This window comes from Sminthopsis crassicaudata, chromosome 5 (assembly GCF_048593235.1).
Source record: "Sminthopsis crassicaudata isolate SCR6 chromosome 5, ASM4859323v1, whole genome shotgun sequence".
Classification (NCBI taxonomy): Eukaryota; Metazoa; Chordata; class Mammalia; order Dasyuromorphia; family Dasyuridae; genus Sminthopsis; species Sminthopsis crassicaudata.
In genome coordinates, this window is record NC_133621.1 from 143,157,183 (window position 1) to 143,177,177 (window position 19,995).

Here is a 19,995-nt window from a genome sequence, read left to right on the forward strand (position 1 = left end):
AGCACAAATGAATTAATAGTAATTTCCCCTACAATTTCAGAATCAGAATTCCAGTTTAAGCACACACATACACAGCCCCAAACTTAAGATAGCAAAGAACTGCCCTTCCAAGTCCGACCACAGGGCCTTAAAAAATTAACATACTCTAAGACCCCTGGGGGGGGAGAGGGTCGGAGGAATTTGAACCCAGGTGTCTGGCTACAGGTCTGTGGCCCAGTGGCTGTCTCACTCTCTATGCCAGCAATGCTGGGGAGGGGGCCCATGTCAAAGATGTTGAGGTACTGTGCAAACCCCAGAAGAACTCAGGTCTGCCAGGGATAACCCCCTTGCCAAGATAGATTCCACGAACTTGAAAAGCTTGGAAAAACCCAAAGAGCAGTTTGTTTTTGTTTTTATTTTTTCTTCTGCAGTTTCCCTCAGAAAGTTTTTAATTATGTAAATTAGGCTTATTTAAAAACACAATGGACCAACTCAATTTAGTTGATAGTGCCATCCTCAGAAACCCCAGAATCTGCTAAAATATATTTTTTTTAAACACTTCTATAACTTTATTTCTGCAGACTCAAATTGGCCAGTTCTGAGTCCACAGAAATGTCATTTTTCATTTCCTTCATTTTTTAAGGTGGTAGCACATGGTTTTTCCATTTTCTCAATGGCTTTCAATCTATGCTCTTCTCATTCATACTTAAACTTTCTCACTATTTCCATCTTCATCAGTCAAAGATCTTATCATTCCCATTCAGCCTTATCTTTACCAGAGCAGCAACACAAGCCTCACCTCAAAGGAGATTGACTCACCAATGCATGGTAAGTTCCTGCTCTATCCATAGAAATCTAATAAGAATGGAAAGGCAACCTAGCCTGATGGTGTAAAAAGAAAAATGTGGAATTAAGAGATTAGTTCAGATCCTACTTCCCACCTTAGCTATGTGGCTCTTTTATTTTTGAGCATCCTTAACTCTCACTCAGGTTGCTCATTTTTAACAGAAAACACAGAATGCAAAGCAGACCCACACAAATCTATTTACATATAGTTGGGCCTACTCAGTCAGCCCCTGGAGCATCCTCCCCATACAGAGCAACACTATTTACTCACTTTGCTTTTTGCCCTTCTATCTTCCCCAGGGAAGCTTTGGCTGAGCCCTCCTATTCTGAATCTTTGTGGAGACTTTTCGCTCTCCCACATTCAATTCAGCAGGATTCCCTCCAGCCCCAAAGGCCTATTCTGGTCAGAGCCCCCTCCCCAGTCTGTGACCCTCCACTCAAGGGCCTCACAGGTCACTCACTGTTTGGTACCCCATGTTGCCTGCCTGCCTGACATCCAATCCCAACCACCGGGGATTTGCTGCAGATTTACTGACTTTCGTTTTGCCCTGAGTCTCTCCTCTTGGGGTCACTTGACCTTGGAAGCAAGAAAAGGTCTCAGAAGTTGGAAGGCTGCTTGAAAGCAAGGCAGAGCACCATCCTACTAACACCGGAGACCCCATCCACTCATCAGTCACGTGATCCTGGACAAGCCCCCATAGACTGTGTAAGACACCGGCTCAAATTAAATCAAGGAGCTTTCTCGAGGTAAAAACACAAAGGAATTTTATTATGATCTTGTGAGAAAGGGCGACCCCCTCCCAACAAGCAGTCAGACAAGGAGAGGCGGGGCCCAGTTAACAGACAAGAATTTTTCCTGATTAGCCAGGACAAATGACCTCACATTCTAAGTCATAAATGAGGAAAAACTTCTAACCCAACCTCATCTTTAGGATTACTACATTACCTTATTTGGGAGTTTCAATGCCACCCAGCTTAATCTCACAAAGAATACGATCCTATTCCTTGTAAACCATGCGATCTCTGGAGAAAGAGACCTGGGCCTGGGACACAACCGACCTTCATTCAATCTTTTTTTTTTTTTTTTTTTTTTTGCTAAGGTAATTGGGATTAAGTGACTTGCCCAGATTTGTTAAGTGTCTGAGGCCAGATTTGAACTCCTGACTTCAGGGGCTGGGACTCTAACCACTGCGCCACCTGGCTGCCCCTCATCCAATCTTGAGAGCACCGTCTCCATCTTGTGAGACAGCTTTCACCATTCACTTCATTCAATAGGATGGATAATTAATCTTTGATTTCTCTGCTAATTCTTCTGACAGGGCTGTACCAGGAGTAAAACTACCACTTCCTCCTTTTTGGGACAACCTTTTTAGAATCCTTCTGTTTTCTCATGCTATTTATTCTTTTGGTGGCAGCTAACTGCTTATGCTGTTCCTTTCCCTGCCTCTCTGGTGAACACATCCAATACTATTTATCCCCAGAGTAGAAATGACCCAAATCCAGAACTAACTAGAATCCTAGCCTTCAATTCATCGGTTACGTCCTTGACTTAATTCTTCCTGATTCAGTCTTATCTTCTTCATCAAATGCCAGGATAAAGAGCATAGCCAGTTGGATCGGTGCCCAGATGCTCACTCGGTTCCCAGACACAGTAGGTTTGAGAGTGCGGCCTGAGAAATGGCCAGAGCTTTCAGACTCAGGTACATGCCATTATGATCCCTAGGTCTGGGAATCTTTCACCCTCTCATGAGAGACAAACTCCAAAGCTAAGGGACCTCTGAAGCTGCCTAGTGCTAAACATCTGAAGGGGATTGCTCAAAGCCTAGAGGAAGATAACGAGAGATAGCGTGAGAGAGCACTAAGTGCAGACCCTAATTCTTGAGACTTGTGCTCATCTCTTCCCTGAAAATTCTGAAAATAGCTGGTTAAGCATCATCTCTTCTAATAAGGACTACATTATAACACAAAAGCAATTTTGAGAAAGGGGAATCCCATCAGAATAAGGTGTTTCCTTCACAGGTGTTTTCATATAAATTATTCAAAAGAAAAAGCAGGGGCATGATTATAATAGCATCAAAACTGATCCTTCAGGGCCTCAGCCTGACGTCGATAAGTCACAGCAGCGAACCAAATATGGAGTGACCATCCCACCTTCTAGCCAACTCAACTCTCAAATGATGTTTCTAACTTAATGTATCAGATAATCATTCCCAAATTCAAGACTCAAAACAGTATCAGTTATAATCCCAAGAGATTCCACAATCATTCCCAAATTCAAGACTCAAAACAGTATCAATTATAATCCCAAGAGATTCCACAATCATTCCCAAATTCAAGACTCAAAACAGTATCAGTTATAATCCCAAGAGATTCCACAATCATTCCCAAATTCAAGACTCAAAACAGTATCAGTTATAATCCCAAGAGATTCCACAATCATTCCCAAATTCAAGACTCAAAACAGTATCAATTATAATCCCAAGAGATTCCACAATCATTCCCAAATTCAAGACTCAAAACAGTATCAATTATAATCCCAAGAGATTCCACAATCATTCCCAAACTCAAGACTCAAAACAGTATCAGTTATAATCCCAAGAGATTCCACAATCATTCCCAAACTCAAGATTCAAAACAGTATCAGTTATAATCCCAAGAGATTCCACAATCATTCCCAAATTCAAGACTCAAAACAGTATCAGTTATAATCCCAAGAGATTCCATAATCATTCCCAAATTCAAGACTCAAAATAGTATCGATTATAATCCCAAGAGATTCCATAATCATTCCCAAATTCAAGACTCAAAATAGTATCAGTTATAATCCCAAGAGATTCCATCTCAATAGCAAGTTTCACTAATCAGAGGTTTTAGATCTTAAACTATTTGTCCCATGTACCTGCAGATCACAGCCCAAAATTGAGTGGTTTGAATTTTTGTTCTAGGTACTTCAAGAAAGCTACAGATCATATTTGTTATCATATTCCTTAACTGAGACCAGAATGCATTTAAATAAGTGCTAAATAATTCTGCTGAAGACAGATGGAGACCTTAGTAGGAGTAATCATTTTCAGAGAATTCTCTAACAAATTTCATTTAAAATTCCTTGCAATGTTGAGCAGTAGAACCTTTGCTACCGCATCACAAATGACTTTGGCTTAAAACAACCACAGACTTGAAAAATAAAAACAAATATGAAGTTATTAGCACTGTGTAAACATAAGCTATTCCTTTAAACAATAGCAGCAATTAATGGCAAAGGAATTTTATTTAACAGGGGCCGGGGCAGAGGTTGGGAGGGTGAGCACCAGTAAGTGGGTTTGTTTCCTCATTTCTAAGGAGCAACCACACTCAATGAGGGAAGGATGGACTAAGTAAGCCCTTCACCTTCCCAAGCCATCAGATCATACAAATAACTAGTATACAGTTTTCCATCCTAAATTTCAGATTAACAAAAATTCCAATCAAAAACCTTCAGAAGAATAACTCTGATGGAAGTGGCTCTTTCCAACAATGAGGTGACTGAGGAGTTCCAATGATCTGGGGATGAAGAGAGCCATCTGCACCCAGAGAAAGGACTATGGGAACTAAATGTGGACCACAATGTAGCATTTTCACTATTTTTGTTGTTCGCTTACATTTTTTTTCTCATTTTTTCCTTTTTGATTTGATTTTTCTTGTGCAGCAAGATTATTGTATAAATATGTATACATATATTGGGTTTAACATATATTTTAACATGTTTAACATACATTGGATTACTTGTCATCTAAGGGAAGGAGTGGGGGGAGAGAAGGGGAAAATTTGGAACAGAAGGTTTTGTAAGAGTCAATGTTGAAACATTATCCATGCATATGTTTTGAAAATAAAAAGCTTTAATAAAAAAGAAAAAAAACCCTTCAGAAACCTAAAGGTGAAGAGACTGGAACTCCTACACCCAGAACCAAGAGTTTTTCAAACCCAACAGATTCACAAACCAGGGAAATGGAGCCCAGAACAGGGGCTGAGTCTACCTCCCCTGCCAGTCCAACCCCCCTTAGAGTCCCTGAGGCAGGCAGGGAGAAGGCTCTAATAGAGATCAGTTTAACTCTATGGCCCCCACTTTGGGGAGGTGGTTCAGCTTGAAATCCAAGTTATGTTAAACCCCTGAGACCCACCCCTTGTAGGGGTCTTCAGCAGTTTTACCTTGCCACGGGAGAATCCCAGTCCTGTCCCTATAAAATCTACCTGTGGGCCATCTCACAGCTGCTGCCCTTCTTTGGGTCTGTCTGCCGCGAAACTCCGCTGTTCCATTAAGGACCTTGTCCTTTCCATCATTATTAAAACCCCTTTCTGTGCTCTCCCACTCTATTTCATATTTACCATTCCTGGTGTTTACATAACCCACATGATTTTTGGCTCTCCGAACCTCATCATTTGGTGGCAGCCCAACATCCCACACATCATAATCCACATCAAGAGTACTTATCAATTTTAGGTTTCAACATGTTAGAAATACACTCCAGACACTGGAAATCAGATATGGAGGGAAATTTATTCAAGAAGAATCTTAAGGAATCATCTTAACACTCCGGACCAGTAGCGGGCTCTGCTCCTCTTCGGGAAGTGGGAGCCCTAGGCCCAGAAGTGGGAGAAGCTTTATATTTGTCAGTTTGGCGCGTCCCTCCCTTCAGAGACACAATTGGTCTGTTCCCTTCCAGGTTCCAATCTTTCTGATATGCCCACTACATTTCCCCCTAAATATTATTTATTATTCTTAAAACCATCTTTTAAAAATGTTCTATAAAAATTTTAAAAATTCTACACTTTGGAGAAAGCAAGATAAACCTTAAGATTCAGAATATAGGTAATATCTAAATAACTTTAGACCAAATTTCACAAAATTTATACTTTATGTCCAGCAGAGGTGACAAAATTTTAAAGCTCATATAATTGTTATAAATTGCCCAATGTACAATTTAACAAACAACATAGTACCTTTATTATATTTCATCTAATTAGGAGATATAAACATGTGACCTCTTTAGTTAGTTACCAGAGGACTGTTTTAATACCCATTTATAAAACTTCAAATCAAATATAGCAATACTTCAGTATTAATGCACACATATTTCTAAAACCTTATTCTCCAAAGTCATCAATTGAAAGTAATTCTATCATATACCATTAAAATTTAAACATAGCAATTTAGGCCACATTTTTGGGAGAAAACTTCTCTTCCTCCTCAAAAACTCCATTCTCCTAGACTGCCTGAAATCTTTGAGATGGCAGTAAACTATTAAGACCTGAGAAGGAGACACAGGATCCTAGGAGCAAAATGGGAATGCTTCCTATTTGTACTCTTCTTTATGTGGTCTGCTGCATTAAGAAGGGGGGGAGGATTTTAGCATGTAAAGTACATTTCCCTAGATTTCTCCAAGCCATGTGGACATGGGTCACATCCTTTTTTCAGAACCCAGAGTCCTCTGAAAGTTTTGGGACTCTGGTAAGGGTATTTGAGGAACATAGGGACCCATCTAGAGAGAAACTGACTCGAGTATGGAGTTTTGGAGGAACCTACTGACATAAACTGAGACCTCTTGGGGGGCCCCCGGATGTAAACTCCCACATCCTGGGAAGAGCCTGCAAACTCCGAGTTAAGTGGTTTAATTCAATTGGAGATCTTGGTCAATGACCCTCCAATGAATTGCCACAAACAACTCTTGAGTGTCTCAAACTCCTAGTTAAGTAATCTCATTCAATTTTTTTTGTTTATTTAATTTTTATTTTATTTTATAATTATAACTTTTTTTTGACAGTACATATGCATGGGTAATTTTTTACAACATTATCCCTCGCACTTACTTCTGTTCAGATTTTTTCCCTTCCTCCCCCAACCCCCTCCCCCAGATGGCAAGCAGTCTTATATATGTTAAATATATTACAGTATATTCTAGATACAATATATGTGTGTAGAACCGAATTTCTTGTTGCACAGGAATAATTGGATTCAGAAGGTAAAAATAACAGTTTACATTCATTTCCCAGTGTTCCTTTTCTGGATGTAGCTGATTCTGTCCATCATTAATCAATTGGAATTGGATTAGCTCTTCTCTATGTTGAAGATATCCACTTCCATCAGAATACATCTTCATACGGTATCATTGTTGAGGTGTATAATGATCTCCTAGTTCTGCTCATTTCACTCAGCATCAGTTGATGTACGTGTATCCAAGCCTCTCTGTATTCCTCCTGCTGGTCATTTCTTACAGAGCAATAATATTCCATAACATTCATATACCATGATTTACCCAACCATTCTCCAATTGATGGACATCCATTCATTTTCCAGTTTCTAGCCACTATGAAAAGGGCTGCCACAAACATTTTGGCATATACAGGTCCCTTTCCCTTCTTTAGTACTTCCTTGGGATATAAGCCCAGTAGTAGTACGGCTGGGTCAAAGGGTATGCACATTTTGATAACTTTTTGGGCATAATTCCAGATTGCTCTCCAGAATGGTTGGATTCTTTCACAACTCCACCAACAATGCATCAGTGTCCCAGTTTCCCCACAGCCCCTCCAACATTCATCGTTATTAGTTCCTGTCATTTTAGCCAATCTGACAGGTGTGTAATGATACCTCAGAGTTGTCTTAATTTGCATTTCTCTGATCAATAGTGATTTGGAACACTCATATGAGTGGAAATAGTTTTAATTTCATCATCTGAAAATTGTCTGTTCATATCCTTTGACCATTTATCAATTGGAGAATGGCTTGATTTCTTATAAATTAAAGTCAATTCTCTGTATATTTTGGAGATGAGGCCTTTATCAGAACCTTTAATTGTAAAAATGTTTTCCCAATTTGTTACTTCCCTTCTAATCTTGTTTGCATTACTTTTGTTTGTGCAGAAACTTTTTAATTTGGTATAATCAAAATTTTCTATTTTGTGATCAATAATGATCTCTAGTTCTCCCTTGGACACAAACTCATTCCTCCTCCACAAGTCTGAGAGGTAGACTATCCCCTGTTCCTCCAATTTATTTATGATTTCGTTCTTTATGCCTAAATCTTGGACCCATTTTGATCTAATCTTAGTATGTGGTGTTAAATGTGGGTCCATGCCTAGTTTCTGCCATACTAATTTCCAGTTTTCCCAGCAGATTTTGTCAAATAATGAATTCTTATCCCAAAATTTGGGATCTTTGGGTTTGTCAAACACTAGATTGCTATTTTTATTCACTATCTTGCCCTGTGAACCTAACCTATGCCACTGATCAACTAGTCTATTTCTTAGCCAATACCAAATGGTTTTGGTGACTGTTGCTTTATAATATAGTTCTAGATCAGGTACAGTGAGGCCACCTTCACTTAATTTTTTTTTTCATTACTTCCCTCGAAATTCTCGACCTTTTGTTCTTCCATATGAATTCTGTTGTTATTTTTTTTAGGTCATTAAAATAGTTTCTTGGGAGTCTGATTGGTATAGCACTAAATAAATAGATTAGTTTAGGGAGTATTGTCATCTTAATTATATTCACTCGGCCTATCCAAGAGCACTCAATGTCTTTCCAATTATTTAAATCTGACTTTATTTTTGTGGCAAGTGTTTTGCAATTTTGCTCATATAATTCTGACTTTCCTTTGGTATATATATTCCCAAATATTTTATACTCTTGAGCGTTATTTTGAATGGGATTTCTCTTTGTATCTCTTGCTGTTGGATTGTGTTGGTAATGTATAAAAATGCTGAGGATTTATGTGGATTTATTTTGTATCCTGCAACTTTGCTAAAATTCTGAATTATTTCTAACTCATTCAATTTTAAATTGAATTAAAAATCAGTCTCTCAGGAGTTGGCCCCTATCTCCAGGCCAAAGATAAAGTAAGCCCCAATATATCTAGGGCTACAGGCCCAGATAACTTTGCCTAAGTCCTAAACAGGATTATGCTTGCCAAGAAAGGTGTCTTCTTAGCAAGCTATCCTACCAGGACTTTGTCCACTGGTGAAGATATTATCTTCTCAGTGTTAACTTTTGCTATCTTCCTAACAGGACCTTTTTGCCCGCTAAGAAGTCTGTCTTCCAGCAAGCTGGCTGCTCAGTGCAAGAAATCCCTTCTTGCCACACAGATTTTGGGTTTGCAAATTCTTTCCATGGGACCTGCACTTCTGACCAGAGGGGATCTCCCACCCAATTCTTGTACCTCCTCACTACCACCACTGACCTCATCATTTATACCTCATCACTACCATTCTTTGGAGAGGCTCCCAGCATGGAGATCTCCACACTCCAGTGATCCCAGATCACTAATATTTTCTCAGCTCTAGATTTCCTGGCATCCCCTCTTTTCCAGGACTATTTGAGAGGTACATCCCAGGAGTAGGAGCAATATTCTTACCTTTGGTCTGTGCACAGAGCTGCCTGGTTACTGCAGGACCCACTCTGATTCCCTTCCTGATTTCCTGGATTCATCAGAGGTCTTACCTACCTGGCATCTTGGACAGACTATGAGTGGGAGACCCAGAGTCGAGCCACAAGGCCATTGAAATCAACCAGACCCATCTCCTCCTGTTTCAGCTGGGGCCATCTCCAACTCATAATGCCTGCATCCAGGACGAGCCTCCATTTGTAAGAAACGAAATATCTACCAAGAACTCCACTGAGGAATGCAGGGAAGATTTATTTTACATTCTTGCAAGAATGGGTACCTAGAGGAGTAGACACATCTTTGAAACTCCAAAAGCAGCATTTTATTTTCTCTCCTGAAGCACAAGTCCCTCTCCTGATTTCCCCTTAATTGAATATTACAGAAATTACACAATGTGAATCTCTATCCCTCATTACATAGCCAGCCCCTGCCCCAAAGGGGCTTACATTCTAGAAGGGGGAAGGTAACCTCCACCTTTGATTATTCTTTGATGTCCTTGTGGGTTTCGGTTTTCTAATTCAATTTTCATAGCATTTCTCACACTTCAAGGCTTGCAAAGCACTTTACATTTATTATTTTATTTGCTTCTCACAATTACTTTGGGAGGTGAGTGCTATTATAAGCCCCATTTTATAGATGAGAAAACTAAGGCTAAAAGTATCAAACTTGTCCAGAGTCATATAGCTAATAATTAAAAGCAGGATTTGAACTTGGATCTTCCTGACTCTTTAGTCTACCATTCCATGTACCTTACCACCTAGCTGAATAACTTATTTTTTGCAACTTGGCATTCCCCTCTGTACCTAGAACAGGACTGTGCAGTGATATTTAACAGATATTATTTCTGTATGTGCCATTATCACAATGCTGACATTAAAATTTCTTTGATATGCATCCATTAAAATCCTATTTGGCTGCCTTGTGGTGTGGAGGTGATTTTAGGTTCACAAAGGCTGTACCAGAAGAGCACAAGCCTTGGCAGGTTCTGCCAAACCGGAAAGTCTTCATGTATGGGCTTGGCGATTACCATTCGTGTGCAATGGATGTGAGTCAAAATCTAATGTGAGAATTTGTACAGCTGGGGCACCAGAAATCGTTCCTAGGAAAAACATAAATATGAATTCTGGGAGGAGGGAGTATAACGAGGAGGAAAAGGATTTTCTAGCTGGAGTCTTGGGTTCCCAAATGGTCCCTTGCGGTTATTTCCCAGTATGAAGTGGTACTTGTAATATCTCAGTGCTTTGACATGAATATCACAAGGAGAGGTAAAAGTATCAAAAACAGAAGAGGGAAAACATAATCAAACTGCCTAGGTATCAATCGCCCAGACTTGTCCTAATCTCAAATAACAGATTAAAGTTTGTTTGTTATTTGCCAGGCAGAACTATGAAATGTGTATTTGGTTCAATGAGACTTCCCTTTTCTTTATACCTCTCTCATCCCTTGTAACCCTCTGCCCACTGGATGGACTCTCTCTCCCTCAGGCCAACCTTCCCTGAGCAGTGGCTCATCATTCTGGCAAACATTAGCACTCCTGTTCCCTTAGGGCAGGATATCTCCTTCATGTTAGAATTTCTGCTAACTGACAGGGGCAAAACAATCTGATTTTTAAAAAAATCACTCTAAAGTATCAGTAACCATGAACCGCTTAATGTAATAGTTCTTCTGGGAGATATTTCTACTTTTAAAAATTTTGCCCATCAGATCTAAGAAACTGTTTTAATAGTGGAAACTGGTAGCATGATTTTAGGAGATATGCCTCTGTATAAACAGAGATAGAGATGAAAAAAGCAGAGGCAGAGAGAGAGAGGAAGAGATAGGATTTAGCACAGAGATGATAAAAGTAGGCAGATCTTTTCCACTTCCTCAATATCCTGATGTTCTATGGTGTCAAAGTTAGGGGTGGATCTTCAGGGTCCTGGCTAATCTTGACATTACAGGATGTCAGCAAAAATAAAGGGATAATACGAGTTTTTGTTGGCAACAAGACATTCCCCCCTTCAAATTGGCATTAGGTTTCTAAAACAATTTATTTAGTAGTTCTTCATCAAGAAGTTCTTGATGAAGAACTACTAAAATTGTTTTAGGTTTCTAATGAACAATTGTTCTAAAGAACAGTTTAGTTCTTCATCAAGAATTATTAGATAAATTATTTTAGAAACCTGAAATCAATTTATTTATCAATAAGATGTTCCCTGTTTTAAAAAATTCATACATAAAATAGCTATGTTAGGTGGCTACAAAGATTTTACAAAAGAGTTCCCTGAAGGGTGCCTTTACACAGTGAGTGCTCCTCCCAGCTATTATTAACTTTGTGACTCTCCCTGGCTCATTTCATCTTCAAAATAGACACTGAAAGGAACCTCAAAGAGAAAAAGATGGATGATCTCTTGAGGTCCCTTCTGCTATGATTCTGTGAATTAAGCACATAAATCTATTTACAAAAGTTAGATTCCATGGGATCATTAATTAAGAGCTGAAGGGGACCTTAGAAGTCATACAGTCTCAACCACCTCCTTTTACAAATGAATTGAGGGCCAGAGAGGGTGTCTAAGGTCACCCATCTTGACCCTAAATCCACAGGGAACTATCCTACCATGCCATATAATTTTTCAAGTATGTGGCTGTTGTCTAAAGTGAACACATGCTAATTACATGATTTCTCCCTTGATTTTCAGAGGAATTAAAGATAAGGTTCTGCTTCAGCTATTCTAATTAAATATGTGTTGCTACATTTCATTAGCAAGGAGTTAATTGTCCTGACCAGGTTAAAGGCAGGTAGGATTGTTATGAGAATCAAATGAGGTATTATTTATAAAAAATGCCTAACTCACTAGGTATTATATAATGATTATTCCCACTTCTCCCTCTAACTCAAATATTTACATTACATACATTCTTCCTCCTGAAGTTTCAAGAATTTGTTTTTGCATTAGATAGGATATATGCTCTCTTATAAAGGGATGTAGCTAAAAGATTGCTAATAAGAGCTAGCATTTATATACCCTTTTAAGGTTTGCAAAGCACTTTTCCAATATTATCTCATTTGAGTCACATAACAATTCTTGGAAAGCATTGCTATTATCACCCACATTTTACAGCTGCAAAAAACTGCAAAAAGAGATTAAGTGACTTGCTTAGATTCAAATAATGAATGTCTGTGAGCCAGGATTTGAATTCATTTGAATTATTACTGATTGGAGGTCTGTTACTTTATCCACTAGGCCACCTAGCTGTTTCACTGCTGAAAATTATGCACAGTGACCTGTTCTCAGTTTATATAACATTACCCAAATCAGAATACCCAGGTAGCACAGTGGATAAAATGCCAGACCTGGAGGCAGGAAGACTCATTTTCCTAAGTTCAAATCTTGCCTCAGAAACTTATGAGCTGTATGACTCTGGGCAAGTCACTTAACCCCATTTGTCTCAGTTTCCTAATGGAAAATGAGCTGGAGAAAGAAATGGCAAATCACTGTTATCTTTGCAGGAAAATCCCAAATGAGATCACAAAGAATTGGACATGACAGAGCGATTCAACAATATTCAAGTTAGACCCTAGAATCTGAGTATGGAAGAAATCTTGTAGATCACTTAGATTATCATTCCCATTTTACATATGAAGAAACTAAGATTAAAAATAAGAGCTATTCCCCAACTGATAAATGGTCAAAGGACCTGAAAAGCAGGCAGCTTTCAAAGTAATCAACGCTTTTTATAATCATATAAAGAATGATAAATCTTCCTTTTTATTTTCAAAATATATGCAAAGATAGTTTTCAATATTCACCCTTGCAAAACCTTGTGTTTCAAAATTTTCTCCCTCCCTTTTCTTCATCTGAAAATTGTTCATATTATTTGACCATTTATCAATTGAAGAATGGCTTATATTCTTATAAATTCAAGGATATTCTCTATAATTTTAGAAATGAAGCCTTGATCTGAACCTTTAGATGTAAAATGTTTTCCCCAGTTTTCTGCTTCTCTTCTAATCTTGTCTGCTTTGGTTTTGTTTGTACAAAAACTTTTTAATGTAATCAAAATTATCATTTTGCATTTCATCATGTTCTCTAGTTCTTCTTTGGCCATATGTTCCTTCCTTCTCCACAGATATGAGGAGTAGACCATTTCTTGTTCTCCTAATTTGCTTATAATATCACTCTTTATGTTTAATTAATGAACACAGTTTGACCTTATCTTGGTATAAGGTGTTAAGTGTTGGTCAATGCCTAGTTTTGTCATTTTATTTTCCAATTTTCCCTGAAGTTTTTGTCAAATGGTGAATTCTTATCCCCAAAACTTGAGTCTTTGGGCTTGTCAAACACTAGATTACTATAGTCATTGACTATTTTGTCTTGTGAACCTAATTTATTTCACTGATCAACCACCCTATTTCTTAGCTAGTATTAAATGGTTTTGAATACAGTTTTAGGTCTGGTACAACTAGGTCACCTTTGTTTGCATTTTCTTTTATTAATTCCCTTACCTATTATTATTAAGCATGAAGCCTATGCCCAGATATTTGGATTTTTATCCTTTACCGGGAGTTCTTGTTCAGTTGTTTCAGTCACGTAGGGGTCTTTATGAACCCCTCTGGGGTTTTCTTGGCAAAGTTACATTTGCCGTTTCCTTCTCCATCTTATTTTCCAGATGAGGAAATTGAGGCAAACAGGGTGAAGTGATTTGCCCAGTGCCACATGGCTAGTAAGTCTCTACAGCCAGACTCGAACTCAGGAAGATGAGTCTTCCTGACCCTAGGCCTGGCACTGTGCCACCTAGCTGCTTTTTTTCTGGGAGACAGTAAAGGAATTGTGGAAGATCTTTGAATAGTGCAACATGTAAATCATATCCCTGAGTCACATGTGAATGTCAATTTCCTTATCTATAAAATAAGAACAGCTATATTTGGGTTATGTACCTCTGTATATTTTAAAGTTCTATGCAGATATAAGCCATTATTTCTCTGATCTAGCTCAAAGAAAGTTGGGCTCAACTTGTTTCCACAATACTGAACTAAAAGCCAAAGGCAGAAATTAAAATATTGATAATTTTGCTTCCACTAAGAAAAAAAAAAACAACTATCTTCCAATGAAATGTGTTTCCTTGAGAGATAGTAGGTCCCTCTTAACCAAAAATCTTGAAGTGGAGGATGGAGAACCTCTTGGGGGTGTTGTAAAAATGTTCATATAAGTATAGGGTGAACTAAATGGCCACTTCTACCTTTGAGAACTTGTATTCTGTGATTATTTGATAGTGTCTTATATAATAAAAGTATATCCGCCTTGAAATGAGCCCTTGAGAATAAATATCCAAGAAGTGTTTTGAGATATTCAGAGAGATGTAAAAAGTCCAAGAACTAATGATATATTTTTACATAGCATCATTCACTTGTTGCTTTCCAATCATTTGCTATTGCTCATTAACATATATATGCAATATGCTTACCATGTTATTAGCTCCATTTTATAGCAGAAGGGCACAAGGGGTTTTAAATTTCTTGACCAAGAAAATTCTTTAGCTCACTTGCAACATTAGAATTAACAAGAGGAAGAACTAGTAAGTTTTCTTCTCTGGAACATATATTTTTGTTAAAGTGAAGCTGGAGAGTCCCTAGACAAGTTAGTATATATACTTCCCTGAAGTTGCTCACTATCACCATGCTGGTAATTAAAAGGGCTGGACTATTGCTAGGCCCCAGCTAAGAAAAGAAAGTTCCATTTACTTTTTTTTTTTTATCTGATTTTTCTTGTGCAGCAAGAGAATTGTATAAATATATCTACACATGTTAGATTTAACATATATTTAACATGTTTAACATATATTGGATGGCTTGCCATATAGGGGAGGAGGTGGGGAAGAGGATGAGAAAATCTGAAACACAAGGCTATGCAAGGGTCAATGTCAAATTATCCGTGCATATGTTTTAAAAATAAAAAGCTTTATTTAAAAAAAAAGAGAGTTCATGTTTGGCCACTGATTGACCCATTTATGGGTCTAATAACTGGTTGTTAGCTTCATTTAGGTAATTAATGAAAGGCTCTTCTGATTATAATTAGTTTGGCAAACGCCATCTGATCCAGGTATGCAAAGTTAGTGAACTTTCCTAACTACAATGCCCTGGTGATTAATAAGGGGCAAGCTACTATACTGAGGTCCCCTGCCCACATGGTCCCTGTGAATCTGCCCAATAACAACAATCTGAGATGAAGGTGGAGACTCAAAGTTCTCTGAAACATACCTCGAACCTTGACCACCATTCAGTAATTACACTGAAGTGTATGAAGGTTAATAAACTGCCTGCATTGTGATCCTGGAGAGTTGTGTTCTTTCTAAGTACCTCAATTCAAACTTGGGAGGTACCACAACAGTGGTAACCACATATTCTCATATATTCTAAATATACAGAATCTGACCGAGAATTAATTATAAACATTAAGTACCTACTATGTGTTAGACGGTGTGTTAAACACCAGATGTACAATCCTGACCTCAAGAAGCTTACAATCTAATGAAAAAAAAGAGAAAAAGACAAAACAATTACTCACTTTATCACTTTACTTTTTTGCAATCCAGAAATGCCCTGTCATTGGGAATAAATAATAATACCTTAAATTTTTACAGCACTTTTCTATTTCAGAAGTGTTTTCCACATCTCATGGTGAGATTTGGAATTGGAAAATCTGAATTTGAATTGTGGTTTTTGCCTCTTACTACCTGTATGACCATGGATAAATATCGATCTCTCTTTGTTTATATTTTACTTAATTTCCTTACTTTACTTAATTTATTTAAATTTTCTCACTGAAAAGGTTAGGGGTTCCATTATTGGACTTTAAAGTTTCTAGCATCTTTAAGCTTATTATAATTATTTCCATTTCATAGCTAGTATTTAGTAACTTCCCAAGGTAATGCGACTAGTAAATTATGGAGCCATACATAGAACTCAACTCTTCTATCCAAGCCATTGTACTTTACACAATACAAGTCCTCAATCCCATTAAAGGTACAAATCTAGGTAATTAAGATGTAATCAGCTCCATTCCCTTTATTAAAAAAAAAAAAAAAGGGTTTGCTTTTTAAAAATTTAATCCTCCTCCAAATTTGTAAGAATTTTTTCAGCCTAAATACATGAGATGATCATAATGCTATTGTCTACTCTGAGAAACTTTTTCTTGTTTTCCTTGGTCCTATGGAATATCTATCATCTTCTGGGCAATCCCTCTCTTAATACAGGTTATAAATCCTACATATATGATCATAAATTGGGAGCTGAAAATATTCCTTAAAAGTCATGGACTCCAACCCCTTTATTTCACTGATAAACTGAGGGCCAGAGGACACTAAGTAACTTTCCCAGAGTTATATAGCTAATAAGTGTTTGAGGCAGAATTTGAACTCAATTCTTTTATCTTTGTATTCTGAGCATTCTTATATATGTTTTCCCACAAATCTTTTGTAGAGAAACTAATTACTTAATTAAAGATAAATTGAAAATGAATGGAAATTATAGCAGTAACTTTCCTATTTTGCAGAATTATACTTCTCTCATATGCCCGTATTCCATTCACAAATTTAATTTTTCTCCTCTTTGGGCTGGTTATCTTTATGCCATCAGTTTTTGTTCTGGATTTAAGTTCAGCAAAACTTTGGATCTTCTCCAAAGTGGAGTTACCACCTATCTACATACACACAGAGGGAGACACACACACACACACACACACACACACACACACACACACACATATCCTTCATTTGTACATTCTGAACATTTCCTTAAATCACTTGGATAAAGCTCTAAATTTCTACTGTTTAATTACCCTATATGCTTAAACAAGATGTTGGTTTGTTGTTTCACTCGTGACCCCATTTGCGGTTTTCTTGGCAAAGATATTGAAGTGCTTTACCATTTCTTTCTCCAACTCATTTTATAGATGAGGAAATTGAGACAAAATAGAATTAAGTAACACAGCTAGTAAGTGTCTGAATCTAAATTTGAACTCAGATCTTTCTGAGCCCAGGCTCAACACTGTCTCTACTGTGCCACCTAACTGCTCTTTAAATGAAATACTTATATTTTGTTACTTTAAAAAATAATAATAAATTTGACTTAATCTTGGCCCAAAACCAAATTTCAGGGAATTGACTTAACTAACTAGTCAGTTAAATCAATTGAACTAAAGGACAGTTAAGACAATCCATTGGTCAAGTCCATGAAAAATATAGTGAATGAGTGATAAAATGAATCAATTTTATTAAACTGGTAAGTTCAGCAAAATTGGAGAACTGGTTTGGTGGAACATAGAGCTGGAGCCCAGGTTTTGAAATCAGTATTAAAGTATTAACATTTTCTAATGTGGGAGGAGGTAATTCAAAGTTTCCGGTGTCAAGTTCTCACTTTCCTAATAAAATAATTGGAAAATCTTTTTCCCACTAGGAAAGGTGAACTGAAGCAAACAGATCTCTACTAGCAGACTTCCTGATAATATATCTTAAGAACTACAGTACATTCCTAGATTATAGATATTGTGAGTTGGCAAATATGAAAAGGGAAATAATTGTAATGACTCAACAACCACAATACTACCATAATTCTAAGATATAACAAGATAATTTCACATTATAAACAATATTGTTAGCAACAACCCCCAGTGGTATGGGGTGGGAACATAATATGCTGCAAGTTTGGGGCTGAACTATCAGAAAAAAAATCTGTGAATAATCAATGCAGTGATCTATGTGATAGTGAAATGAACATCCTTCAAGTCCTGCTTTCTGGACTATAATGTTATGTAAGAAACATGATTTAGACACTGTTCTTAAGAGAAAGTAAAAAAAATTGGTCTTTAAGGTCCTGTGCAGCACCTCTGATTATATATTAGGATCTGTCTCCAGCTCCTCATAAGGAAAACACAATGCATATTCCACATCACATGGCTAGAATGAGCAGGGAACAATGAGTGATCAGTGCTGCCAATAGCTTTGCTGTGGATCCTAGTTAGTAGCATCAGTACCACAGAGTTCCTACACTTTGGTAGATCGTTGCACTTTGCCAAACATTATCAAGAGTGTAAAGTACTCTAGCCAAACAAAAATACAAATGCACTTGCCCTCAAGGAGCTAACTTCCTTTCAAGGATGCAATAACTATACAAATACCAGATGACTTGAAGGCATCAGATAAGAAATCAGAAAAAAATTCATGGAAGAGGTGGGTCTTCAGTTGATTTTTGAAGAATGATTAAGATGATAAAATCAGAGATGAGGAAGGACTCCATTTCATATTTATGCAAGTGCACAAGGAGGAGATGAAATGCAAATACCAAACAACCAGAAGTCTAGCTTGGCAAGAAGAGTGTACATGAATTGGAATAATGTTTACACATTAGTTATAAAGGGAGAATAGAAGACATGTCTTTCTTCTGTGTAGTAAACAGAGAATATGGTGTTGGTTATTATTAGCTAATATTTGGTAGATTCCCTAAGCAGATTTGTATGCAGATGCAATTACTAATTAGCCAAATTCTTGCCCCACATGAGGACTCAGAAAAAGATGGGGTTCTCCAGGATGGCATAGCAAGAAACTAGAAGTTATAGAATCAAAAATATCTGTTTGAAGAGATCTCTGTTATGGGAATATTGTGAAAGAGTTGCCTGCTTGCAAATTTTTAATTAGAATCTCAGAATCTGAATTTAAAACACTAAATTTAGAATATGGCTACTATTATTTCCCATATACTTGGTGCAATTATTTTCATTCATATTTTGATACAATTTACACATTGTCATCTCCTACACTAAATTCTTGTCAATATTCAATCAATATGCAATTATTAATCATATGTAAGATACTATGCTAGGTACAGAAGATATAAATACAAGAAATGAAACAATCCCTTCTCTCAAGCAGTTTACATCCTATCAGGAAAAAGAATGCTAATATATATATATATATATATATATATATATATATATATATAAATATACAGAATAAATATTAAAAAAATAGGTAAATATAAAGTGTTGACATCAGTGCCAAAGATTACTGCCTTGTAGAAACTTCTTACAGTTTTTCATTACTATGGATATTAATCCACAGACTTCTTAGACAAATATATTCAGCCCATTTCTCTCCTGAGCTCCAAATGCCTACTAGACATTTAATAACTGGGACAGTGGTGGTGCTTTGATAATAGGAAAGTTAGGAAGAAAGAAAAGCTGAAAGGGGCAGTCAGGGTAAATGATTGGTTTTTGGACATGATGAAATGAAGATGTCTATCATATATTCAGTCAAAATGTTCAATAGGCAGTTGGGAAGGTGAAGTTGGAGGTAAGAATGATTAGATTAATTAGATAAGAAGATTTAAAATCATGAACATAGAAATATAATTGAATCCATGGGAGCCAAGATGATCAAGTGAAATGGAATGAAGAAGAGGATCTGGCCAGGACAGAGGCTTGGGGGACACTCATGTGAGTGGGTGGGACCCGAGTGAAAGTCCAATAAGAGACTTAAAAGGAGGAGTGAGAAATCCAACAGCAATGCTGCAAGTCTATCAAGAAGGATGAGGTCATTAGATCTGGCCACTAAGACATTACTGATAACTTTGGAGAATACAATTTCAGTTGATTGATGAGTTGAGATTCATCCTTCTTTCATACAGCTGCCAAGGAGATAATAGGTTCTGTACTCCCATGCCTGGAACCTCCATCCTTACCACTGCAGCATCTCAGAATCCCTGATTTCCTTTTAAAAAACAC

The 19,995-nt window shown here is 37.3% G+C and overlaps 1 protein-coding gene across 16 annotated transcripts in view; it reads left to right on the forward strand.

The window, feature by feature from the left end:
* The window catches only part of LOC141543321 (uncharacterized), a 139,120-nt gene extending 128,964 nt beyond the window's left edge, over positions 1-10,156 (forward strand). For 13 of the 16 annotated variants that reach the window (XM_074268368.1, XM_074268370.1, XM_074268359.1 and 10 more), the window contains 3 exons: positions 744-807; positions 1,379-1,572; positions 8,863-10,156. In XM_074268368.1, coding sequence (XP_074124469.1) covers positions 744-807; positions 1,379-1,572; positions 8,863-9,106 — 502 coding nt within the window. In that variant the 3' untranslated portion in view covers positions 9,107-10,156. Of the gene's footprint in view, positions 1-743; positions 1,573-8,862 lie in introns of all 16 variants that reach the window. The other 3 variants (XR_012482407.1, XR_012482409.1, XR_012482408.1) reach the window with 3 other exon arrangements.
* Positions 10,157-19,995: the final 9,839 nt, after the last annotated feature.